This window comes from Triticum aestivum, chromosome 7B, assembly GCF_018294505.1.
Source record: "Triticum aestivum cultivar Chinese Spring chromosome 7B, IWGSC CS RefSeq v2.1, whole genome shotgun sequence".
Lineage (NCBI taxonomy): Eukaryota > Viridiplantae > Streptophyta > Magnoliopsida > Poales > Poaceae > Triticum > Triticum aestivum.
Window position 1 is genome coordinate 299,121,118 of NC_057813.1, and position 27,638 is coordinate 299,148,755.

At 47.7% G+C, this 27,638-nt stretch overlaps 1 protein-coding gene across 2 annotated transcripts; it reads right to left on the reverse strand.

Moving 5' to 3' along the window:
* Positions 1–9,852: 9,852 nt before the first annotated feature.
* Positions 9,853–27,040, reverse strand: LOC123157512 (serine/threonine-protein kinase STY13). Of its 2 annotated transcripts, none has more exons than XM_044575803.1 (3): positions 26,791–27,040; positions 25,460–26,452; positions 9,853–10,461 (listed from the first exon to the last, which is right to left on the reverse strand). In XM_044575803.1, exons 2-3 carry the CDS (start codon positions 26,368–26,370, stop codon positions 10,122–10,124), a joined length of 1,251 nt encoding a protein of 416 aa, XP_044431738.1. In that variant the 5' UTR covers positions 26,371–26,452; positions 26,791–27,040; the 3' UTR covers positions 9,853–10,121. The 2 variants fall into 2 exon arrangements, with proteins under 2 accessions (XP_044431738.1, XP_044431739.1); XM_044575804.1 differs by having other exon boundaries at positions 26,786–27,031.
* Between the last annotated feature and the right edge of the window lie 598 nt (positions 27,041–27,638).

The following is a 27,638-nucleotide window of genomic DNA, read 5'->3' on the forward strand; positions in this document are numbered from 1 at the left end:
GGCCAGGCACCCCAGGGGGCTCGGCTAGGGGCACGGCGACGGGCGCGCGGCCAGGGCGGCAAGGCCAGGCACGCAGCCATGGGCACGGCCAGGGGCGTGGCGGCTAGGCACGCCCGGGAAGAGCGGCTCGAGCGGGCGCACGGTGGTGCCATGCGGGTTGCGGAAGACGTCCGGGTGCGCAAGGCAGAGGCCCGGCGGGTGGTTGCCGACGACGGCGCAAGCGAGCACCACGCCCGCGTACACCTCCATGATGCCGCTCCAGAGCACCACCCGCACCACCGAGTCGGCCAGCCACGTGGAGCCGGCACTCGCGCTGAGCTCCACCGACGTCACGTACCCGTCGGGTGCCCGCCGCCGCCCAAGGAAGGACTGGATTGCTTTTTTTTAAACAGGGACCCCATTGCTTTTTTAACCCACTTATGTGTGGGCCAACTCTGTCAGAAACGCGCTTAAAAGAGCCAAATCGGGCTCTTTTCAGACTTGGTAGTTTTTCGCCGCAGTTTAAAAAAAAAGCGGTAGTTTTTCGCACAAAATCGTAAAGTGGTAGTTTTTCGTCGCGGTTTCGTGAATTGTGGTAGTTTTTGGTTAAATACTCGACTACATGCATGGTAAAATGGCCAAGTCATGTGGCCGTTGCGTGTAGCCAGAGTAGTTAGTTAAGATAAGTATGGATGCATCATGCATTAGCCGAGTTGTGTGGGCAGCTAGCTACGCATGTGGATCAAGTTGTTAGTGGCTTGACCACGATAGCTATCTGTACGTGTGTGCATGCTAGGAAGTGGGTGCGTAGGTGTGTAGTAGCTAGCTGTGTTGGGTGGCTATTTAAGCCCTTGTAATTGGGTTCATTTGAGTGAGAAGAAATACAAGAAAAGGCACAAGATGTGTGTGTGCGCACTCTGTGTCTGTTCTTCTACCTCTACTGTGCGTGTGTGTTTCTTCTTCCCTGGGGCAAGGCCAACACTTGGTATCAGAGCCATGGCCGGAGAAGGATCGCACACTCTGTTATGCTTGCCTGGTCGTCGGAGGGGCTCGACCTCGCCCATATGGCGTGGGCAGTATTCTACGCGGCGTGGCGGTCGCGAGGCTCTTGTGTGTGGAGGTCCAGCTCTCCGTCGAGGTCAAGTTGCGTCACGATCGAAGGAGGACAAGCTGCTTGGTAAGTTGCGCCACCAGTGGCAAGGAGTTTGCCAACCATGCCGGAGTCGTCGACAAGGTGTGTCGCCGGTGACCATGATGTGGTGAAGGCGTAGGAGGTGCACCTCTCATTGAAGCCAACAGCGACGGCGGCAATCGGCGTGACAAGACGGCATCAGCGGCCGTCTACGTGTTGCACCAATGACATCAACGACCATGGGCATCAAGAGAGGAATAAACCATAACAAGATTAGGGAGGTGATTGTTGAAACTAATCTTGTTATTAGTATTAAGCATTTAAGATTAGGTCATGTTTAATTTGTTGCATGTAATAGCCACGTAAAGATGCATTAGTCAGCCAAGTACAAAGAAAATTGCATGCTCGGCAACATGGCGTAGCGGCCGGATCAGCAGCACAGAGATAGAGCGAGTGCACGCGAGCAGATCGGCAAGCCAGGAGATGAGTGGTCGTAGTCATGTACGTGTGTATTAGGTGACCAAGTGATCAGTGCATGTAAAGAGATGTGGCATGCGTGCACATGTATTAGTGCGGTCAGATGTGTCGTATGAGGCTACATGCATGATAAAATGGCCAAGTCGTGTGGCCGTTGCGTGAACCTTGCGTGTAGCCAAAGTAGTTAGTTAAGATAAGCAGAGTTGTGTGGGCAGCTAGCTACGCATGTGGATCAAGCTATTAGTGGCTTGACCACGATAGCTATTTGTACGTATGTGCATGCTAGGAAGTGGGTGTGTGGGTGTGTAGTAGCTAGCTGTGTTGGGTGGCTATTTAACCCCTTGTAATTGGGTTCATTTGAGTGAGAAGAAATACAAAAAAAGGCACAAGATGTGTGTGTGCCAAGTCTGTGTGTGTTCTTCTATCTCTACTGTGCGTATGTGTTTCTTCTTCTCTAGGGCAAGGCCAACAATGGCTGCCACGCTTAGCCTCTCCTGGCGGATGGCCGCCACGGCCACCCCTGCCTCCTATAGCTAGGGGAAGAGGAGGCGGGGTTTGGCTAGGCCGGCTTTACTCAATGGGCCAAGTGGCCAGTAGATTAGGTCCCCTTTTATTTGCTTTTACCCTTTTTCTATTTTCTTATTCAGCTACTGTTTTACAAATAGTTGGAGCACAAAACAAATTTTTTTCTAAATAAAACTTGGCACATAATTCATGCACCAAAGTTGTGTCATTGCACAAAAAGTTTGTAATCAATTGAAAAATTCAAATTTATATTTCAATTTAGATGTGTTTATTTAATCATGCGGATTCACTAAAATATTCTTAGCGGAAATTAAAAAATCCATTTAATGTTGGTTACTACATGTTAATTGCTTGGTGAATATTTGCAACCCAACGAACATTTTAGTTTAGCAGTTTGAAGAACATATTATTTTTGACTTTATTTTAATTTTTGAATTTGAACTTGGTTTGGACCAAAGTGCGGTTTAGTAAATTAATTGTGATGACATGGCACCACTAGTGTGTGATTACTGTAACTTAACTACCGGAGTGTTACACAGAAGGGGCAACAAGACACGCATGTATCGTTGCTATTAAGGATAACAAGATGGGGACTATTCCTACATGAATAGATCTCCTCTACATCATGTCATCGTTCTTATTGCATTACTACGTTTCACCATGAACTTAATGCACTAGATGCATGCTCGACAGCGGTCGGTGTGTGGAGTAATAGTAGTAGATGCAGGCAGGGGTCGGTCTACTAATCTTGGACGTGATGCTTATATATTGATCATTGCCTTGGATATCGTCATAGTTATTCAATTTTATATCAATTGCCCAACAGTAATTTGTTTACCCACCGTGTGTTATTTCTTGAGAGAAGCCACTAGTGAAATCTATGCCCCCCGGGTCTATTCTTTATCATATTTATTTGAGATCTATTTTTATTTGCTTTTATTTTTAGATCTATTATTTTAAAAACCCAAAAATACTTTGCTGCATTTTTATTACTTATTTTATTTCGCGTTTTATTGAGAGCAATTTATCCGACCTATCACATTTATTCTCCCGTCAACTTGCCAATTTCTGACGCCGTTACTTGAAAGGGATTGACAACCCCTCATAAGCGTCGGGTTGCAAGTATTTGTCATTTGTGTGTAGGTGCAGTTTACATACTGTTGCTTGGTTCTTGTACCGGATTGATACCTTGGTTTCATATCTGAGGGAAATACCTACCTTAGTTGTGATGCATCATCCCTTCCTGTATGGGGAAATATCAACCTAGCTTCAAAAAGCGACATCAAGGGAAAACATGTTTTCAATATTTTGGTCTAGAGGGGAAATGTCTATGTTCGCTATGTTAGAGGGCTGTGGCAGGCATGCTGATAGCGTAAACGGATTCATTATATTTTTCTGAGCTACTTTGATATATAAATTATTTCCATTCGAGTTATGATTTATTTTTTATGACTTCCAAAGTTTTAACAATTTTCTAAATTACTGGATTTAATTTAACTTGACTTTATTGTACTATTAAATTGATATGGGTACACAGAAGTGTACCCAAAAATGTGCTATAGGGGCTGATAGTGGGCCACGATGGTCCAGTTAACAGCATTTGACTAGTCAGGGTCAATGGACCCACATGTTAGTGTGATTTTAAGCCAACTAACTAAAATTAATTAATTGACTAATAATTTTTACTAGTTATTTTTTAATTTCAAAAAAAACTTTTTTTCTAGAGAGGGGCGGGCCCCATGTGCAGTGGCCCAGCCGGCCACGTGGTCGTGCATGCACGCGCGCACACGATAGGGGCGAGGCCGTGGCCGTGCCTACGGACGCACAACGATGCCGGCGGCCTCGGCGGGGCAGGAGGCAGCGGGAAGGGGTGCGGCCAGGGGCGTGCAGGGCGCAGCCGGTGCGGCGCGGGCGCGGAGTGGACAGGGGAGGCGAGGGCACGGCCAAGGCAGGAGCGCACGGTGAGTGGGTGGTCAGCGGGGACGGCGAGCGACGGGAGCAGGCGCAAGTAGGAGTAGGGGTGCAGCGGCGAGCGGGACACTAGCATGGGCAGCGACGGGCGCAGGGGGCTGCGGGATAGCGGCGGCGGCAGCAGTGGTCACGAGCGGCGGCAGCGGGCGAGTGAGGGGCGGGGCGACGTCGGGGCGGAGGGGCTCGAGAGAGGTGCTGGAGTTGTGTCGGATATAGTGTACAAGGCAGGTTACAGTTGGACTTGTAGTTGTATTGTGTTTACATAGGGTATGGAGTCATATGTCCTAGTAAGACACTTGTATCATAGGCCTCTCATATGTAGGGGGTAGACACATGATGTAACCTATGCCAACATAATAGCACAGGCACGCGGGAGAGCCGGCGGCGTGTGCCGGTGCCCGGATGGCCGAGGTGCGGTATTGTGACGGTGTCACGGAGAGGAGCGCCCGTGGTCAGGCCCCGGGGATGTAGCCATATCGGTGAACCTCGTTAACAAATCTCGGTGTCGTGCTCGTGTGATTGCTTGGTCCTCGGATGATCGAAGGTATGCCTCGGATTTATTTTAACAAATGGTATCATGAGCTAGGTTGTTCAGAAGTTGCTGGGTTGTTGATCTAAAGGAGGAGGAGCGAAAGAATTCGTGGAAGCAGTCGAGTTGGTCACGTGCAGTGACGGAAAGTTTCGACTTGCAGCGAAGATTCTTTTTCTTGAGATAGCGATTGGAAGCGGCGAAGGCGTGCGACAGCAGCAGGCGGACCAGTAGGAGTCTAGGGCGCGCTTGGATGGGCTGGCAGCAGGCGCTGGGATGGGCTGGCAGCAGGTCGGCCTGAGGTGCTTGTGGAGCTAGCCGCAGCGTGGACCGCTAGCCGTGGTTCAGGTCCGGAGCTGCAGTCAGGGAAGCGGCCGCGTCGTGTGTGCACGCGATTTATTTTGGACAAAAAGGAGACAGAGTCTCCACTACCGACGCGGACGGAGGCAGCAGATCGGTTCGGCGGAAAGAAAAAAGTCCATTGATTGATGTGCATCCGTTGGAAGGCAGAGGCAGGACAAAGCAAATACTACTAACTAGCATTGGGAGTTGAGCCTAGGAGCTACACCACATGAAGGCCAAAATTGTTTAGTTAAATTGTTGTTAGTACTGGGAGGTGACAACGGGTTTGCTTCGTGTACTATTGCATCGTGAAAAGTTCAGTTGGCACAACAGAGGATGCTTGAAGGTATTGCAGGAAGTCATGTCAGCTGTGACGGAATTATCTTGTGATGGATGGAAATATGTGGAATGATCTGGGAGCCTGGGTCGGACTAGATAGTCTGATGGATCGACGCAAGTCGGTTGGAACAGAAGACGGTGTGGGATCGGCGATGACAACATAGGAGCGTGATGCTGATTGTGACCGACTTCTGGGACGTGGAAACACGTGGTGCAGGCCCCGAGGGCTTGTGTGGCTTCGACAAGACTGGCGCAGGGTTGATTCAAGACGGTGCACATGTGAGCTTGAAGTCAACGGGGCGCGAGGGTGGATTGATCATCTACCATGGAGTCATGTTGAAGGTGGAGCTGGATTGAGGGGCTACGGTGTAAGGATCTAGATAATCGAAGCCTATTCAACGGGAAAAAATGAGGGACACGTAATTTGGACTGGAGCCCAGTGGTCTGATGGAAGCGTGAAACTCGTCATAGGTCGGCGATGATCGGTGGTACTCCGTAGTGGGGTTGAGTGGTGTGGGTTCGCGACCCTTGAGACTCGACCGGGACAGCGGAGGCTCGACGCGATAATAGCGGCAAGGCATGCAGTTAGCACGGGACATGGAGACGGGCCAGGGCTCTGGTGGCCATACATGTGGTGAGACAACTGCGAATTTGACTCGGGATGACTACAAGCAACGGTGAAATTCCTTCAAGTTTCAGACAAGCGGTCAAGAAAGGAGCGGTGATGTTGAGTTCAGGTAACTCTTATGTGTGACACCCAATATGTGAGTTGTTCACTTTCACGCAGGTAAGTGATCAGTGTGTGATGGCGTTGGACTGATACTCTAGAAGTTGGGAGCACAAATTGAGTAACAAGGAACTTAATTTTTGCTCGAGTGTTGACTTGGTCAAGAAAAGGAGGGACTACAAGTTGCAGGTGGAGTCACATGGAGTCTTTGGAGTAGCAGCGGTACTCATGGGATAAGCTCAAGCCCAATGTACATGATTTGACGCATGGAAAAATTCAAGGTGGTGGAGTATATTCGCCAAGGTGGAGTTTGTTGGAGTTGTGTTGAATATAGTGTACAAGGCAGGTTACAGTTGGACTTGTAGTTGTAATGTGTTTATATAGGATATGGAGTCGTGTCCTAGTAGGACACTTGTATCCTAGGCCTCTCATATATAACGGGGGTAGACACACGATGTAACCTATGCCAACATAATAGCACACGCACACGGGGGAGCCGGCGGCATGTGCCAGCGCCCGGGCGGCCGGGGTGCGGTATTGTGACGGTGTCACGGGGAGAAGCGCCCGTAGTCAGGCCCCGGGGATGTAGCCATATCGGTGAACCTCGTTAACAAATCTCGGTGTCGTGCTCGTGTGATTGCTTGGTCCTTGGATGATCGACGGTATGCCTCGGATTTATTCTAACAAGAGGGCTCACCCCCGTTGATGAGTGGGGGGGCGAGGCTCGATGTAGCCGGGCGATGAGGCGGGACGGCGACGAGGGCGACGGGGCGGCGCGGTTCCTCCGCGAGGAAGACGAGGGGGAGGCGAGATAGGGTCGTGAGGGAAGGAACTAGGGTTATGGCGCGGGGGGAGAGGGGCGAGGGGTCATATAGGTTGGGAGGAGCCGCCGATGGCTGCCACGCAAGGCTCGGGCGCCATGGCCGGGGGGATGAGCGCCACGATTCCCCCCCCCCCACACACACACTGCCTCCTTGTAGCAGGAAAGGGACGATGGGGTGGGCCGGGCCATGTGGCCCGGGGGAGTTCCCTCTTTTCTTTCCTTTTATTTTTCCTTTTTATTTATTCTTTTTTGTTTCTTTTTAAATGGACTGTTTGTATTTATTTAAGCTATCAAAAGATTTCTGCAAAATATGAAATTTGGCCATATAAATGTCGTGCAATATTTGGCACTGCCACAAGAAATTTGACAGTTAAATGAATTCATTTGAATTTTACTTAAATACAAATTGATTAAAAAGGTTGTTTTGGGCACTGTTTTAAATAGGTTAGGGGTAGTTTAATAAATCAAATAATGTTGGTTTATTTATGACAATTAGTTAGTGAATTTTTGGAACCTAGCAACATTTTTGTATTCCCGTTTGAAAAAAAATAAAATTTTGACTTTATTTTAAATTTGAATTTGAGTTTGATTTGGATCAAAGTGAGGTTTAGAAATTTATTTGCGATGACATGGCACCATTAGTGTGTGGTTACTGTAGCTTAACTACCGAGGTGTTACAGCGTCGAGGTAGCTCCAATCCTTGTCGCAAGCATCAAGGTAGCTCCAATCCTTGTTGCGCTCCACTTTCTTCCTTCGGGGTTTGCAGAAATCATGAAAGTTTTCCTCCTTGATCCAACACCAATCAGCCCGCCATTCATCCCACTTCAGATGCAAGTTGTCTTCGGGATAAATTTCTTTGGTGCTACTCCTGGGATCCAGGTGACGCTGTCGGAGAGATCCCTCGATGCGTGGAATGAAGTAATGGCAGAAGATGGCTACGTTGGGCACTACTCCAACAAAATTCTCGCCCATATGCGCGAAGATAGACATGCAAGTCATGGCATTTGGCATGAAGTCTAAGAGGCGGAACCCATATGTATACATGATCTCTCAAAAGAAATCAGAGAAGGGTGGAACAAGCCCGCAATGGAAATATGCGGTGATAAAGGGATATTTATCTTTGCCAGATTTGGTGGTGTCGGGAACGTGGGGCGCAGTGCGAGCCATCGTCTCCTGCCCCCACATGTATGTGTACCGCTCCACCATGTCGCTGTGATTCAAGGCCGGCGCAAAGACAATATTATCCCTCCGCAGCGCCGCCATCTCCTTCTTCCTCGCTTCCGCTTCCGGGTTGACTACCTTCTCCAGCTTATCTTGGCCCTTCTTGGGTGCCATGATTGCTTTGCGGAGGGCAGATTTGCGAGCGAGCGAGGGCGTGACACGGCGGCAGAAGAACCTGCGCTCTGTTCTTGCGCAAGGTTGAAGACGATTGGAGGCGAATTACTAGATTGGAACAGAAGGGGTAAATGAGCAGTGCCCCTCGCGCTCTCCTTTTTACAGGAAAGGCGTGGGGGTTGGCACTTTACTGTCCTACGTGGCTGCGCTTTTTTAGGCACACTACCCCTGGCAGCCATTTCAATCCACCTCTCCACGTTCTGCATTTAATATGCGTCGTGGGGGCGGGGTAAAAGAGAAGATTACAGCAGTTATCCTCTGCCACACGTGCATGTGCATTGTTTTGTCCTAGCCCAACAATGTCTCGCATGCGTGTATGGCTCATCCCAGGGGCTCTTGTCGGTGTACCAAGACATGGGTGGCTTAGTACCCTGACTTGTGCACAGCCAGTGGCAGCCTTTCCGATGGCAAGGCTTGTCGAAGGACAATTATAAACAAGACTCAAGACTTGGTTGGCAAAACCATGGAGAAGACTCCAAGAAAGGTCATTGAGAAGTACTAACTTAGTACTGAAGATCAAGACATCGGTTGCCGGCAATCAAAGGTCGGGCAAGCTCCATGCCGCCAAGCTCCCATTACTTGTCCACCGCTCCACCTCAGCGACGCGCCAGTCGCCTATCAAGTAGGTGTCGAGCGGGCAGGCTGTTTGGTGAGCTCTGCCTGGGCACGTGCCAACTCACCGCCGAAGACACAACTTGACACTCGTCCCTGGAGCGTGTCAAGCTAATAAGAGGTAGCTAGCCAAACAGCACAGAAGAAGAGACAACCATTGTCGGCAAGCTTCATCAGTGCGACACCTCACAACGTATTTAATGCATTTGTCCTAACCCGTCACCTCACAGCGTATTTAATGCATTTGTCCTAACCCGTCAGAGTTAGGTATTTGGCACTGTCGCCACTATTTACCTTCTGTGAAGACGGTTTTGCCATTGTGGTGACCTCTTCATCTATAAAAGGAGGCTCGTGGCTACCTTTACAAGGGTCTGACACTTTGTTCAATTACACGCATAGCCGTCAAGCTGCACTCCTTATACTAGAGCTCAAACATAACCAATATAGCAGGAGTAGGGTTTTACGCTTCTCAGTGGCGCAAACCTGGTAAAACCTTGCGTGTTCTGTTGATTCTACTCTCTGTGCTCGTGGATCCCCACAGTCAAACCACAAAGGGGGATCCACAATCAAACCGCAAAGGGGCCTTTGCTGATCTCGATCGTCCTACGCACGACATGATGTTGCCCTACGACTCAAACCCAATCGAAAAAAAAAACCTTCGAGTTGTCGGAAAACCAAGGAACCAATGATCTGAGATAAACTTGACAACCATAATTAGTGGAGACAGCCAGAATTAGTTCCACTAACCATATTGTCATCACACCAAAATGCCATTTAGAGATAAATGCACTCTCACTTACGCTGCCCGTCCAAACCCACACCCGCCAACTGCAGCTCGAATGCAGGACAAGGTGGGACATGAACAAAAACCATGCCAGATAATAACAGACTATATATGCCAAGACGCGTCCAAGCTTGCTACTATATAGGAGTACCAAGAAGCGTTCAAGCTTTGCATATGCCCTGCAGGGTGATGATGATTATATAACAACACATGAACAGAGCAGCAGGAGCATGGCGTCGGTACAACCAGAGGAAACCACATGACAATGTTCTGACAATGTTAAGGATAGACCTGTCTCCAGTACAATGACAGTTTTAAGACGACGACAGGGACTATGGTATGGTCTAAGACAAATATGTGAAGCCCGAGCACACACGTATGCTCTGGTGGGCTTTTCTGCTTCTGTATCAGAAGTATTAATATGATAAATACATGGGATTTAACTTCTCTCCAGATTGCTTTCTCTTCTCCTGGATTCTGCCTGCTTTAGTCTAAGGTCGTGGGTTGGGAGATGCAACACCGGAATCTGGCCTTGCGGACATTGTTCAGGACCTCCATCTCCACACGCTCCAGCATTCTGACAACATCGGTAAAAGGGGGGCGGACATCGGGGTTTGCATCCCAGCACCTTGTCATGATCTCCCCAAGGGCAGGTAGGCAGTCATGGGGTATGGCTGGGCGAACACCCTTGTTCACCACAGCAAATGCAGCTTGCACTGCTGTCATGTTTGGAAAAGGAAGGGTCCCAGTTATTAGCTCCCACAGGACAATGCCAAAACTGTAGACATCAACTTTCTGATTGTATGGTCTGTGCTGGATCATCTCACTGCAACCCCAAAATAAGAACAATGAACAATAAGAAATAGTTCGTCCAGAATAAATTAGCACATCCAAATTAGCAAAATAAAACACAATAAGAGATAGTTCATCCAATTGCAGTATTGCACAAAGCTATATAGTTGGAGCAGGGTCATGCAGACTCTCAGGAACAGCATACGTATTATTCACATTTCCTTGAGAATACAATGGTCCAATGGGATGGGTCCAAAGAAAAAACAGAATGTGCCCAAGGTGTTCCTTGTTTCCACTTTAACACAGTGCTAAATTTCCACATGAACATTAGAGGAACGAATTTGACGCTAAGGATAACAACCACTAACATTTCATCGAGATCAGATTAGCACTGCAATGGTGAGTAGTAAAAATGGTACCTCCTTGCTTGCAGTTGTTGATAGTTTTTCTATAAACTTGGTTAAACTTTGCACTGTTTGACTTCAGAAAAAACTTGCAGGCCTTCTTTTCAAGCATGGAGGGAGTACTTAAAAGCTTTTCAAAATTCAAGACAAGTTCTAACGAAGAAGAGAGTTTTGAACTACATACAAACATGATTTTAGTATGAGATGCAAAAAGGAGTGCACCTGCATAGACATATTATCGCTACTAAATGCATGATGTTCACCTTTTATACCAGTTCAGGAGTTCCCAGGTAGTTTGCTCAAAGAACTTAGCTGAGCTACATAGTCAGATTATTATATAGAGCAACTAATCGATGGTTGCTTTTGGACATGGCTATGGTACATGCAACTTTCAGTAAGTTTTTCTCACTGTTTCCCCTACTCCCCATCGCTCATATTTGTAGGATACTTAAAGGATGGTGTGAAAATGCATGTAAAGTCTAATTTACATACATATGTACCATAGTCAGTCTCTTGCTATTATGCAAGTTTATTATCAGAAACAAGTTGCCACCGGAGTTCTGGTATATCAGGATGCCCACTTTGATATGCTTAGAACTGCACAAAGAAAAAACTAAAGGCTTGCCAGCAAGAGACTTGACGCAGTGGTAAAGCTGCTGCCTTGTGACCATGAGGTCACGGGTTCAAGTCCTAGAAACAGCCTCTTGCAGAAATGTAGGGAAAGGCTGTGTACAATAGACCCAAAGTGGTCGGACCCTTCCCCAGACCCTGCGCAAGCGGGAGCTACATGCACTGGGGCTGCCCTTGCCAGCAAGAGACTTGAAAAATAACAAGCTTGAGCACTTCTCCAACTTGGTCTTGGTTTAAGAGCAAGCTAACGTTGAGCCTAGGCTGGACAGCGGAGTCTGTTAAGGAAATCTAGACATTTTTGCACATATGAAATAAGCATCTAAGTTTAGCGTGCATGGTTGTCTCGTTCCAGTTATGCAATCTCGTGTTGTTCAATAAATGGAAACCTAGTTAAGACCTATAATTTTCTTTAGAAGAAATATGTTAGCACTATGAAAGAACTAATCAATAATCTTTTCGGGTAGTTGATGGATTAGTTTTATTGGTTTTACCAGTTTGGCCGTTACAATAATTTCTCACTTCCAAGTACCAACTATGTATGAATACTACCCCCATAATTCAACTCATACTGAAATGTTTCTAAGGATCTTCATTTATTTATTATGACTTGAATTCAGCTCGAGCATGGTACAAGCTGAGCATAAGCCCACTCCCTGGCATGACAATTGACCCGACTCAACTAGATCTAGCTAGGTTTTCAGTGCAAACAAGAGCAGAGCAAAGTCAAGTTTGCTCAAACTTGACTTGTTTGCATCCCTAGCTGCTCCGGTATAGTAATCAACAACAACAACTAACCCTTTAGTCCCAAACAAGTTGGGATAGGCTAGAGCTGAAACCCATAAGATCTCGAAAGCAGCTCATGGTTCTGGCACGTGGATAGCTAACTTCCACATGCCCCTGTCCATGGCTAGTTCTTTGATGATATTCCAGTCCTTCAGATCTCTCTTTACGGACTCCTTCCATGTCAAGTTTGGTCTACCCCGACCTCTCTTGACATTATCAGCATGCTTTAACCGTCCGCTATGCACTGGAGCTTTTGCAGGCCTACACTGTATATGTCAAAACCATCTTAGACGATTTTGGACAAGCTTCTCTTCAACAGGTGCTACCCCAACTCTCACGTGTATCATCATTCCGCACACAGTCCTTTCTTATGTGGCCCCACATCCATCTCAACATGCGCATCTCCGCTACACCTAAGTGTTGAAGATGTCATCTTTTAGTCGGCTAACACTCAGCGCCATACAACATTTCGGGTCGAATTGCCATCCTATAGAACCTCCCTTTTAGCTTTGTGGCACTCTCTGGTCACAGAGAACGCCAGAAGCTTGGCACCATTTCATCCATCCAGCTTTGATTCAATGGCTCACATCTTCATTGATATCACCATACATCTGCACCATTGACCCCAAATATCGAAAGGTGTCCTTCTGAGGTATCACCTGCCCATCAAGGCTTACCTCCTCCTCGTGCCTAGTAGTACTGATACCGCACCTCATATATTCATTTTTAGTTCTACTAAAAGCCTAAAACCTTTCGATTCTAATGTTTGTCTCCATAGCTCTAACTTTCTATTAACTGTCGTCCAACTATCATCGACTAGCACCACATCATCTGCAAAGAGCATACACCATGTGATATCTCCATGTATATCCCTTGTCACCTCATCCATCACGAAGCAAAAAGATAAGGGCTCAAAGCTAACCCTTGGTGCATTCCTATTCTAATTGGTAAGTCATGAGTGTCACCATCACTTGTTCGAACACCTGTCATAACATTATCGTACATGTCCTTGATGAGGGTAATTTACTTTGTTGGGACTTTGTGTTTCTCCATGTATCCCTGGGTTTCCGAGGTGTGGGACTGGACGCGTTGTGCAGGTTCCTTCTCTAGCGCCTATGGTGGGGCGTGGAGGTGCTCCTCCTGGACCGAAGCCCCCGGCGGTGGCTGGGAACGCGTCGGGCGGGCGTGGTGCAGGAGCGCCGCCTGGGCAGAAGGCTCCGGTAGCCACCGGGCCGGCCGCTGTGGGGCGTGGTGGTGGCATGTCGGGTCAACGAGCCCCAACGGTCGCTGGGACGGGGGTTGCCGCTGCGGGACGCGGCGGTGGCGCTGTGGGTCCTAGGCCGCCAGCTCCTGGGGCGGTCGGTCCAGCACCCGCGCTTGCCGCGGCGGGGCGTGGACAAGGATCTCTGTCGTTGCAGCCAGGGACGGCGGTGGTGGCGCCTCGCAAGCACGCGCTGGCGCATGGGCAGCAGAACCGGCGGTGGAGGCGGCTACAGAGGTCATCGTGGTGGTCGCGGTGGTCAGAACCGTTACCGCCCACCTCCACCGCCGGTCGTTGTGGAACCGACGGAGTCCACAGAGGTGGCTACTTCCGGGCAGGCGCCGGACTTGTCCGGCGAGGCTATGGAGGTGGTGACGGCGCTGGCTACTGCTGAGGTCCCTGTGACTGAGCCAGTGACGTCGGGTGCTTCAGGTGCCGTTGACAAGGCAGATGGTGAGAGAGCTTCCAAGTGGGCTCGGAAAAAGGAGAAGATGTGCTACCGTTGTGGTGAGAGGGGTCACTTTATTGTTGAATGTGTGACCGAGTTATGTGATACTTGCCTCAAGCCAGCGCATGACACAGGTGTGTGCCCGATACTGCGTGATCAGATGCCGAGTATTACTATCTATGGGTGCCGAGTTGATGTTCTTTGAGTCTCCTTGTGCGAGGGACGTTCCCGAGGAGTCCCCGAGCACGACTACGGGGATCGTTAAGGTCACGGAAGGTGATGTGTCTGAGGCTCAGATTTTGCAGAGGCTTAGGGACTTGGCTCTAGGTGATTTTCAGTGGGAGCTTGTTCATCTCGACGCCAACATGTATAAGGTTGACTTCCCTACTACAGAGGACTTGGAGCGTCTTCCCAGTTTTAGGTTGTGCAGAGTTCCTGGCACAGAGTGCATTCTTGAGTTTCACGAGTGGAAGAAGGTAGAGCCACAGGGCAAGCCTCTCACTCAGGTTTGGTTGCGTTTTTCGGGAGCTCCGTCGAAGCTGATTCAGGATGCCCGGGTTGCTGCTAGCTTGGGAATTCTGGTCGGGAAAACTGAGAGGGTGGACATGGCTTTTACCCGAGCTAACGGGGTTGCCCGGCTTCTGGTTAGTGTTCTGGATATCGAGTTTGTTCCTGACGTGGTCAAGTGGACACATAAGGGCCTCGTGTACAACCTTGACATTGAGTTTGAGGACTCTGAGTACTTCGCTGGGGCTCTGGCAGGGACTGATGTGGACATGCATGATAAGAATGATGGATCGGGTAATTCGAAGGCGCGAGGGGAGGATGCTGGGCATGAGTTGCCCAATGGCCCGGGGGCTGATTCACAGATGCCCGGGAATGGGGTTGCACCCTCTACTTCGGTGCCGATGAGTACTTTGCAGTTTGGTTCTTTTCAGCCAGCTTTCGCTCCTCCCAGGCTATGGAGCGACAGGGTGGAGTCCGAGGATGTGCTTGAGCGCACGCTTCCTCCCTTGGATTTTGCGGAGGTTGTTGTCTCTCTGGAGGGGAGGGACGATCTTGGGCAGGTGGCCCCCCTCTCTACCACCCCTACTGTTGTTTCGCCGCACAGGAGGTCTCCGCCGAGACTGGCCACGGTGATGGCTGTGTCACCGATCGGGCAGGCGGCCTCGGTTACCTTTTCCCCTCAGGTGTCCAGGGTGGCCGAGCCTGTGGCGTCGACCGAGCCCTGCCTGACGCCGACAGGAGTGGACACGGCGCACTTCGGTCTGACTGCCGAGTCGGGTGGGGCGCGGGGGCAGGCGGCCCCCGTCCTCTCTTCTCCTCACGGGACTCCAGGTGGGGAGCGTGGGCAGGTGGCCCAGCCCTCGCTAACCCCGCGCTTGCCGGCGGTTCTCTGCGGTTCTCCGACTTTAGTTGTCAGGCCATGCATTGGGGGTGGGGCAGGAGGCCTTACCCCAAACGAGCCGACCCGGGAGGAGGTCATCGCTTTTGGAGGTATTCCGGATCCTGTGTCTGAGGGGAGACGGATGAGCTGTCGCCTTCAGGACCAGACGGATGTTGATGATATGCAGCTGAGGTGCGCCATGTGGGCGGCCAAGCTTCGTGACATGGAGGTCACTACTGGTATGTCAGTCAACACTTCCAATCTATTTTGCACTTTTCTAATGATGAGATCATTCACCATGCAAATGAGCTAGGAGTTTCACTAGGTAGTAATGATAGTGAAATCTCTAAATCTGTTAATGATATACTGGACCTGGAAGCGGAACATGCTTTAGAGTTGATTCGTAACTTAGCTACGGTCAAGCCTATGAACGATTCTGACACAGATGCTTTGGGAGTCAGGGTGCTAGATACGTTATGTGCGATTCTATACCCTAGGGGAGAGTGCCCCGGTCGAGGGTCAGGATGTTAGATCCACGAAGGCCGGTTGTGAGGATCGGGTAGAGGATCCGAACAAGCCTAAGCGAAAGTGGAGGCGCAAAATCTATCCTGCATCCGCGGTGCGTAGAAGTGCTAGGGTCCGTACCACCAAAAAATTCCATGATGAGCTATGAGAGGCATCTTTTGGAATAGCAGAGGTCTGATGGACTTGGCTAAAAGAAGGTTTCTAGCAGATGCTTCAACTGAACATAGACTGGATTTTATTGCCCTATCTGAGATAGGTAGGGACAATTTCTCTCCTCAGTTTCTCAGCACTTTATCCGGAGGTGTCGATTTTGATTGGCACTGCCTCCCCCCAAGAGGAAGATCAGGGGGGGTCCTACTTGGGGTTTAGATGTGAGGCGTTGGGTGATTTCGCCGTCAAATTTCGGGTCAGATCCAAAGTCGATGGATTTAATTGGGCACTGGTAGCAGTGTATGGGGCCGCGCAACTGGAACTCAAACCAGACTTTTTGGCGGATCTCGTCCGTATTTGCGGGTCTGAACAGCTTCCAATCTTGGTTGGGGGAGATTTTAACATTATTAGAAGGAGAGAAGAAAAGAACAATGATAATTTTGACACCAGGTGGTCGTTCATGTTTAATACCATCATTGAAAGCTTGGATCTTAGAGAGAGAGCTTTCGGGTAGAAAATTCACTTGGGCTAATACTTTGCAAAACCCGACGTATGAGAAGCTGGATAGAGTCCTAGCGAGCGTCGACTGGGAAGAGAAATTCTCCCTGGTTACACTCCAAGCGCTATCTCGCAGTATATCTGACCGCACCCCTTTGCTGGTTGACTCTGGTGAGGCAACACGTATGGGTAATAAAAATACCTTTTCATTCGAACTTGCGTGGTTTGAAAGAGAAGGTTTCCTGGATCTGATAGCCAGGGAATGGGCGATGCAGGAGGAAGGTCTTCTATCGAGAGATGGCAGAATAAGATTAGAAACTTGAGGAGTTTCTTGCGAGGGTGGGCTAAGCATCTCAATGGGATCTATAAGGTTGAAAAGGAAAGGCTCCTTACACTTATTCAGTCCCTAGATTTAAAGGCCGAGTCCACAATTCTACAAACCTCGGAGCTTCATGCTAAAGTAGTGTGGAGATGAGATTGAAAGAGTTGTTGCGAGAAGAGGAGTTGAAGTGGGCATTGCGAGCTAAGGTTCACAAAGTTGTCCAAGGGGACGCTAACACTCAATTCTTTCATATGATCGCCATTGGCAAGCATAGAAAGAAAAGGATCTTTCAGCTTGAGCAAGACGAGGGGACGATCTTAGGGCAGGAGAACTCAAAATTATACATAACCAATTATTACAAACAGCTATTTAGGCCTCCAGAGGATAATTTTGTGTCCTTGAATGAGTCTAGGATTGAGGATGTGCCGCAGCTGGCTGCAGATGAGAATGAGGTATTAACTGCACCATTCTCGGAGAACGAGGTGTTTGAAGCGATTTCACAGATGAAGAATAATAAAGCTCCGGGGCCGGATGGATTTCCGGCGGAGTTTTATAAGAAATGTTGGCACATTACTAAAGGGGATTTGTTACCGATGTTCCATGATCTATTCTCCGGACAGCTTCGGTTGTTTCACTTGAACTTTGGAACAATAACTTTGCTTCCGAAGAAAACAGAGGCTATGAGAATTGAGCAGTTCAGGCCTATTTGTCTTCTTAATATTAGTTTCAAAAAATTTACCAAGGTTGGAACAAATAGACTCACACAGATTGCGCATTCTGTGATGCAGCCAACCCAAACCGCTTTCATGCCGGACAGAAACATCCTAGAAGGGGTTGTGGTCCTTCATGAAACGCTCCATGAAATCCATACAAAAAAGCTAGACAGGGTTGTTTTCAAAGTGGATTTCAAAAAAAGCGTATGATAAAGTCAAATGGCCATTTCTGCAACAGGCTTCGCGCATGAAAGGTTTCGACCCGGCTTGGAGACACCAGGTTGAATCTTTCACGCAAAAAGGGAGTGTTGGAATCAAAGTGAATGACGACATAGATCACTATTTCCAGACACATAAGGGCCTGAGACAAGGAGATCCGATGTCACCTATTTTGTTCAATATTGTAGTCGACATGTTGACCATTCTAATAGGAAGGGCAAAGGAGGCTGGTCAAGTAGGTAGCCTGGTACCTCATCTAGTTGATGGAAGGGTGTCTATCCTACAGTACGCTGATGATACTATCATCTTCATGGAGCATGACTTGGCAAAAGCGAGAAACATGAAGCTGGTGTTATGCTTATTCGAACAATTGACCGGGTTAAAGATTAACTTTCACAAAAGCGAATTGTTCTGCTTTGGAAGAGCCAAAGAGGAACAAGAGGCGTTCAAGCAATTGTTCGGGTGTGAACTTGGGGCTCTATCTTTCACGTATTTGGGTATACCAATTCACCATCGTAAGCTAACAAATAGAGAATGGAAGTGTATTGAGGATCGATTCGAAAAGAAACTGAGTTGCTGGAAGGGCAAGCTGATGTCGTATGGGGGCCGTCTAATTCTGATTAATTCGGTCCTCACAAGCATGCCTATGTTTCTCTTGTCGTTTTTCGAGATACCAGTTGGAGTTCGGAAACGACTGGATTTCTATTGATCCCGCTTTTTCTGGCAGAGTGATGACCCGAAAAGGAAGTATAGACTCGCTAAGTGGGATATTATTTGTCGACCGAAAGACCAAGGGGGTCTAGGTATCGAAAATCTTGAGGTTAAAAACAGATGTCATCTTAGCAAGTGGTTGTATAAGCTATCTGTAGAGTCGGAGGTCACGTGGGCGCAGATTCTGCATAATAAGTACCTTCATTCAAAAACTTTGTCACAGGTGACAGTCAGGCCGACGGACTCACCTTTTTGGAAAGGACTGATGAGAGTTGAATCAGTCTTTTTTAACAGAACAAAGTTTCTAGTCAAAAACGGTACTTCTACGAGATTCTGGGAGGATACATGGCTAGGGGAAACACCCCTCGCGCTTCAATATCCCTCCCTTTATAGCATAGTGCAACGAAGAGACGCTTTCGTTGCAACCGTGCTTCAGTCCACTCCCCTCAATATCCACTTTAGGAGAGCACTTGCCGGACCCCATTGGGAAGCATGGCTCCATTTGGTGAGAAGACTGATGGATGTGCAGCTTTCTCAACAGCCAGACATGTTGTGCTGGAAGCTAACCAGGAATGGAGAGTTCACGGTTAAATCTATGTATTTAGATGTGATCAACTTTAGCTCTATTCCTAGTTCGAAACATGTTTGGAATGTCAAAGTGCCTTTGAGAGTTAAAGTGTTCATGTGGTTTGTACACAAACAAGTCATTTTAACTAAGGACAATTTGACAAAGCGCAACTGGATTGGTTCTACGAGATGTAGTTTTTGTGATCGGGATGAGACCATCAAACACCTCTTTCTTGACTGTCCGATGGCGAAGGTTTTATGGCGGACTGTTCACATTGCTTTTAATATTACTCCACCGAATAATATCACCACGTTATTTGGGACGTGGCTTGACGGGATAGATTCCCAAACAGCAAGACACATTCATGTAGGAGTATGTGCTTTACTTTGAGCAGTCTGGAACTGCAGGAATGATTTGGTTTTTAACAGAACAACAAATACTCAATTTTTGCAGGTTATCTTCCGAGCCACTGCGTTGATCCGTATGTGGTCGCTACTCACTCAGACGGAGGCCAGGGAGCGTTTGGTTACTGGATCTACCCGATGGGAGATGGTAGCTCGGGCTATATTCAACCAGTTTGGATGGCGGTCATGTAATAGGATAGGCAATTAGTTTTCCTATCTAGCTTCTACCTGCCGGTTGTGGCTTTTCTTTTCGCTCTTCATGAGCCTTTTTGTGGTTCGTTTGTTTAAGACTTCATGACCTTTGTTGAACTTATTTGCTTTATAATAAAGGTGGCCGTATGCATCATTCTGATGCAGAGGCCGAGGTTATACCCCTTTTCCAAAAAAAAATGGCCCACCACACGACATTCCGCGGTATCTTATCATAGGCCTTTTCCAAGTCAATGAACACCATATGCAAGTCCTTTTGCTCCATGTATCTCTCCATAAGTTGTCGTTCCAACAAAATGGCTTCCACGGTCGACCTCACAGGCATGAAACCAAACTGATTTTTGGTCACGCTTGTCATTCTTCTTGAGCAGTGCTCAATGACTCTCCCATAGCTTCATTGTATGGCTCATCGGCTTAATTCCACGATAATTAGTACAACTTTAAACATCCCCCTTGTTCTTAAAGATTGGTACTAATATACTCCGTCTCCATTCTTTTGGCATCTTGTTTGACTGAAAAATGATGTTGAAAAGCTTAGTCAGCCATGCTATCACGGTCTCCGAGGCCTCTCCACACCTCAGTGGGGATACAGTCAGGGCCCATCGCCTTGCCTACTTTCATCCTTTTCAAAGCCTCCCTGACCTTAGACTCCTGGATTCTTCACACAAAACACCTGCTGGTATCGTCAAAGGAGTTGTCCCGCTCAATGGTAGAGCTCCCATTTTCTCCATTGAGCGGCTTGTCGAAGTACTCCCGCCATCTATGCTTAATTTCCTCGTCCTTGAGTTGATCTGCTCCTTCCTTTATGCATTTGACTTGGTTGACATCCCTCCTCTTCCTCTCTTGAATCTTGACCATCTTATAGATGTCCATTCCGCCTTCCTTCGTGTCTTAAGCGCCGGTAGAGGCCCTCAAACGCCTGATCCATTGCTACACCCATAGCTCGATTTGCAGCCTTCTTTGCCACCTTGTACTTCTCTATGTTGTCTACACTCCTATCCATGTGTAGTTGTCCAAAACAGTCTTTCTTCTCCTTAGTAGCCTTCTAGACAACATCGTTCCACCACCGTGTATCTTTAGCTTCGCTTCTACTTCCCCTGGTCACTCGAAACTCCTCTAAAGCCACCTTACGAATGCAAGTCACCATCTTCATCCACATATTGTTTGAATCACCTCCTTCCTCCCAAGGACCCTCCTTAAAAACCCTCTCCTTGAAAGCCTGAGCTGCCTCTCCCTTGAGGTTCCACCACTTCATTCTAGCGACATTGGCACACTTATCCCATTGGACAAGAACCCGAAAGCGGAAGTCAGACACCACAAGCTTATGTTGATGGACAACACTCTCTCCAAGTATCACCTTACAATCTAGGCAAGCACGCCCATCTTCTCTTCTCAAGAGGACAAAATGAATCTAGCTAGATTGTTAACCACTACTAAAAGTCACAAGATGTGATTCTCTCTTTTTAAGGAGGGTGTTAGCTAAAGGTCATGCCGTAGGCTAGAGCGAAGCTTAAGACATATGGTTAGATAAAACGAGATAGAAATTCCACCAATAGCTCAACTTTGCTTTGAAAAAGTACATGTTGCTATGGTAAGAGTATATTACCCCTGAACTTTGATCAAGTGTCTATTTAAATCCGTAAACAATGAAAATAGTTACGACAAGATGCATCATTTAAAACAATAGCAAAACCAACTTAGGGGGCCATATGTTGTAGGTGTAGCTAACTATGGGGTGACTTGGTAAAGGAGTACTTGATGATTGTGATTCATGAGTGCTTTGCGTGAAGTATAATTAATTTCCTTCTATGTTGCTTAACAACTTTCCCACTTAGATAAAAAAGGCTGGCCTAGGCTAGGCCAAGGTTGGACCCTTCCCCGGACCCTACACAGGTAGGTGTTACGTGCATCGGGCTGTCCTTTTGTGTAGGCTAGGCCTAGGTTGAGCTAGCAAAAAAACTTGTTCATTTTGGGGCCTAAACCCGTCGCCTTACCCACAAGTCTACTGGATGTCTAGATCTTGCTTAAATTGGGCTGCCTCTAGGTCTTAGTTTTTTTTAGTGACACCAAACTAAATTGTAATTTGAAGCTCAAAGTGCCAAGCCCATCAAGACATCCTAATTTACTCACATGTAAGTTCTTGTCCACCAAAGGTCATTGATGTCGGTTCCTTTTGTTCTCTTCTTTTGCAATTCAATCTTTTCCAAAATCAAATCAAATCCATATGAAATCTGTTTAATACATATAATAAGTTCATTTGTAGATCTCAAATCTGTCAAATCTGTCCCCTGTTTACAGATTTGAGCACTTCAAAATGCATGCATTTAATTAAATGTCATTAATGCGTTAATAAATTGCATAAACCCTAATTAAATAATTATACCTCAGAAAAATATAAATAATATATACTTTTTGATAAAAAATGCATAAACACCATCTATGCCATTTTCATGCATTATTAAACAACTTTAACCACATGTTTAGTATTAATTCAATTTTAACTCCACATTGCATATGGGGTTGTTTTGGAAACCAATTGCATTATGATTTCCAGCTCTTTATAATTTGAGTAGCGTAGTTATAGGGCAATGGCACGCGTCATAATTGCTTGAGCATTGCACTGAAGCTTTTGGTCGTTTTATTTTCCTTCTATGACAGGTGTGCTTCTTCATGATAGACTCGGGTACCTAAGTTGCTGACGACAGTTGTCACCCCACTTCCAAGGACCTTGCCCAGGACCAGGCTGTTGAGCCAACAAGCAAGTAAAACCCCTTGATCATACCCATGCTTCGCTCAATTGCTTTCATTAGGGTTAACGATGCTATAGTAGTCTTTTGATGCATAGCCTGACTAAATCACCATTTAATGTCCCATTCCTAGCAAGCCATGTTACCTACTCGTGTTATGCCATTATATCTTTGTTTTGTCGTAGTATGCATGCTAAGGGCTTATGCTTGAGTTATGTTATCTTCTAGCTATGTTGCTCAAGCCATGTTACTTGCTTGTGTTATGGCATGATATCTTTGTTGTGTCGTAGTATGCATGCTAAGGGCTTGGCGTGGGTCGCGGCAGGGGGACAGACCTATCCACACGGCGCAATGGCTTGCCTAACCTGGCAAGACCCGCTTGGGTGCCCGACCAACTGAGCGCTCGGGAGGAGGGTACTCGAGAGGGGGGAGGGCGTGCTCGGGTCCGTGAGCTTACCCCAAGCCCCCACCGACCGAGTCATCCGCACCCCTTAGGCTGCCACAACGTTCAGGTCGGCCATGTTAACATGCCCAGGAGACCACGCCCCCGGGAGCGCTGACACTTGGCCCACTACCTTACTAGACCTATCCAAGGGCCACACCTAGTTCAGGCTGTCCATTTGGCATACACATAGTTGCATTTGCATGTTTTCAATCTTTGTTACGATGACAATGATGAATGGTACGATACATACATATAGGAATGTGGCGCGGAAGGCGGTCAGCTTGCGGCCTAGCCGATCCCTATTCTGGCTCACACCGTCTGGGTCCGACTCAGAGCTACGGCCGGACTCTCGATTCGGGTACAACTCAGTTTGGGTGGCTTCTTGGATTTGTCTGCAGCGAAGGGAAAGTGTCGAGTCAATCACCTCCGCCGGCTCACCACGTGAGGTGTGCTACTCGCATGCATCAAGGGATGATCGAACGTATGAGTAACTTGGTGCACCCCTAAAGGGATAAATTTATTTGAATAGCCATGTCCACGGTCATTGTTCACAAGGCAGTAAGGCGGCCTAAGGCAAGCACCAAGTGCCATGACGCCTAAGCGCTTAAAGTGGGCATAATTGTAAGGCGCTGGCTGCCTAAGTGTCCAAGGCGAGACGCCTTATAAACAATGTCCGCGGTTATGGACGACTTGGAGATTTTGTACTCGATCATAGAACTTCAACTAATCATTAATGACTTGTTAGTAACAGAGAACAACTTCAATCAATAATCTATAAAACTTACCAACTGTATGAGTGCCTTGGGACTGCTTCCTAATGAGAGATGCGAGGGGGTGATACAAGATAGTGCTATGATGTGGTGGTTAGGATAATAACCTAGATGGTTCTTATGCGCTCTCTTACCTTATTCTAAGAGACACACAAGTTGTAGTGTGTCTATAGGAAGCTAGTGTTCTTGCCGCTCAAAACCACGTACCCTTCTTTGAGAAGGGTGCATACTTAGAACAGATTTAGAACAGATCTGATTTAAGTCTTGCGGTGTACATCATGCAGTCACCTTGTTTTTCAAACCAACTTGTTGCAGAGGATTTTATGGATCCACTTGGTGGTTAGTATGTGGACTTCGCTGATGTCAACGACGAGTAGGTAGGAGGTCCCATGTGGCAGCCTGAGTCCTCATGGATGAGATCTTGTTTATCTTTCAACCTCTTACGCAAATGCTATTAAATTTGTCCGTACTCAGACGCTACTTCGTTTCCGCTGATGTATGATGAGATGTTAGGTCATCTGATCTCTAAATGTAATAAATTTGCTATCTTGCTCCATGTATGAGCTTTGGCTATATTAATATATTGGCAGCAGCGGTAATATTGTGATACCGACTTTATTCATACCCCAAAACGTTTGCAGTGCGTCTATGTTATGAAGTGTACGTTATGGGTAGATTCTTGATACCGTTAAGCGGGTTATCCAAGTTACGGGGTTAAGCGACTCGTTCTATTGTATGGGATTTCATCACCCATGTCCTCTAGAACTTGTGTGGGAATCATGATTCCCTTGTCGGGTGTGGTTCCTGATGGGGATTGATGAACCAACGGATTCCAGGCTCTTCGAGAGGAGATGGCGCTTGGCAGTGTGGTTGATTCCAAGCGCCAATCTTGGCTTCCCATATGATTTCCTCTGCCAGATTCACATAGTCTTGGTCACGGGGTCTGACAGATTTTCAGTCTGAAACTATGGGACCATGCAGAGGGAAATAAACAAAGTTTCACAGGATTTTTGTTCCATTGTTAGGGGAAGATAGTATAATCCTGCGAACAAAACAAGCATGATAATACACAAGTTAAGGTGACTTCTGAAAGACCCAAAAGAGGAAATTTTGGTCACAGAAGAAACTATGTCTACAGAGTTGAGTTATTTGATCAGATACTGCTAACTCACCTTTTTATACAGGACCTGCATTTAACATTTTAGTGTCTTCTAGAAATGGATCTCCACTCTTGGAAAAACTTAAAAAACTGGGTAATAGCAGCAAAAGTGTACAGGATTGAACAACCATAGCTGGTCAACCAAACAGGAGATAATGGCTTAAGGCAAGAAAGCCAAATAAGTCTTACATATCTAGCGAATAAGTTTTACATGTCTAGTGATAAAATTACCCTGCAACGGCCATTCCCCTCCCTAAAAGTGGATTAGAATGATAGCTTAGTTTTGCATCAAGAGCTAATGAGAGAATGACAAGGTCAAAGCAACAAGAGAATAACCTAAAGCAAATTCTATTTATCTCATAGTAGTAGAATATTATGTACAAAATCAGTTTGAAATATCCTGTAGTCAAGACCAACCAAATATTCCTGGCTGAGATGTAGCACCAGGTAATACAAGCCTAATTGGTTTCATGCCAATTGTTGGCAAGTCTAGAAAATTGGCTATCAATTGATTGGCTACCAATTGGTTCTTGCCCATCTCCCAAAAGAAGGTATAATTAGGTCCGAACTATGGTCTTGAGTGATGGCAATGTCAGGAAATGAAGCATAATTGCCTATTTAGAGTAACATCACTACTAACAGAAATAAGCAAGATAAAGAGCAGTTTGTTCAACTTACGGAGCCATCCAACGGTATGTTCCTGTTTCAGGTGTCATCCCCTCGGTCTTCACTTCAATCCTAGCAACTCCGAAGTCAGCAATCTTGATCGATTTATCACCAGAAATCAAGAGGTTATCTGACTTAAGATCTCTGTGGATGAACCCAAGGCCATGAACATAAGCCATGCCACGTGCAACATCTAGTGCCTGCTTCACTGCCAGCTTCAGTGGAACAGACCTGTTCTGCCTCCTATTCAGGAAATTCCTAACAGATCCACCCTTTGCATACCCTGTGACAATGCACCAAACTATTGGCTTCCTGCATGCGCCAACGAACTTGACTATATTTGGATGCCTTAACTCTGCAAGCATCATAACTTCTTGCACAAACTGTTGCTCCAGCAGCTGAGCTTGTGTGGGGTCAGCCTCGGGCCTCTCCAAAAGCTTAATGGCAACATCCATCCCATTGTAGGTCCCCCTGTATAGCTTCCCAAATGCACCTTGTGCAAAGGGCAATCCCATGTGGAGCTTCCCCAAATCAATGGTCCACTCCTCATAATCCTTGAGTGTCTCAGTGGGGAATCTAGTGTCCATCAAAGCCTGTGCCAACGCATCATCACTCAAGGCATGAGACACCCGCCCAGGACGGAAAATGCTGTTCCCAACCGAGTAGCTGACCACAGCAACAGGCCCCCTGTGGCTAGGATGGTTAAGCATCCCAGTACGCGAGTCAGTAGAACCAACACTACTGTTGTCCACAGACATTATGGAACCACCGTGCATGCTGGTCTGCATGCTGTTAAGGCTATCAATGGACATGGTGGAGCCCTCCCCTAGCTTCTGGTAGTATGCCATGTCGCAGAAGTTGACGCCACCGTCCTGGCCGCTTGCGGCACCAATTATCCCGGGGAACTTGCCCGCTTCCATCATTCTCAAATAACCAAAGTCTGAGCTCCGGCAACCTTTCCGCTCTTCCCTTTCTCCCTCACACAGTCCAGCCAAAGGCGATTGCCTGCAGAGAGAACCCAACGGAGATTAGAAGCGACAATAAGCTAAAGTTTTCGTCTTCATCCTGCAAGCTATACAGTTGCCACAACTGCCAGCATGCAAGCATAAAATCGATACGATACAGCAAGAAAAACACAAAATCCACGAGGAGGAACACCCTAATCCCTGAAAGAACACCCAAAATAATCCTTGCAGGGTCAGACTTCGCTCCGGATAGACCCTTGCCCAGACCAAATCGAACCCTCAACAGCGACCTAAACCAAAGGAACCCGAAGCACCAAACCGCATCCAGGACCAAATCATGCTCCGGCACGAAACAAGAGATGGCGAGCCAAACCTTACCCCGGAACTGCCCACTTTTCGGGTCCGGAAGTACAGCTCGCTGCTTCCAATTCGCACCCCACGCGACCTCGGCGCCGCACGGATTCTGGCGATCCGGGCCTCGATCGGGAGCCCCCGGAGCCGCGGCGTCGGGATGAGGGCCGCAGGGGACAGGGTCAGCTGTTGTGTTTGTGAGATGGAGAGAGGAGGGGCGTTTGCCCCAAGAGCGCTTTTATGCCAAAAATAGCGCCTTTTGGGTGTGCTGGCGATAATTCTAACTTCGGGACCAACTTACAGCTCCGACCGCATCCACATCGGTCAAACTTTTTTTTTAAAGCTCAAATTCGATGAAATTCAGTTAATTGAAGGAAATATAGGCGATTTCATTGATATTTAGGCAAATTTACATAGATAAAACGTAAAACTACTCCTAGTTCATGCGGAGCAGTTTGTAGATGTAGTCGTCGCCGTCGCTCGGCGGCCCGTCCTTCGTGGCGGCCTGGCTGCAGCCCTCCCCTGGATCGCCGTTGCGGGCCGGCTGGCTCGGCGCAATGACCTCCTCGTCGCTGTTGGAGAGCGCGATGATGCCGACCTCATCGCGGTCGCGGCATCGCACGGCGATTTCTTTCAGAGCACGGTGCTGGCGCTCCATCTCCTATGCCACGTAGTCCTGCCGCGACCAGGCGAGGCTACTCTCAAAGTCGGAGGCCATGGCCTCGTGCTCCTGCTTCACCATGAAGGGATTGCCGTCGGCTCCTTCTTCGGCTTGACCAGGCGATAGTTGTCGCGGGGAGGGGAAGGGGCGCGACCGCCCTCGTTGATGACGAGGTTGGCGCTGCGGCGGGCCCCCAGGGGTGGAAATTTGGCAC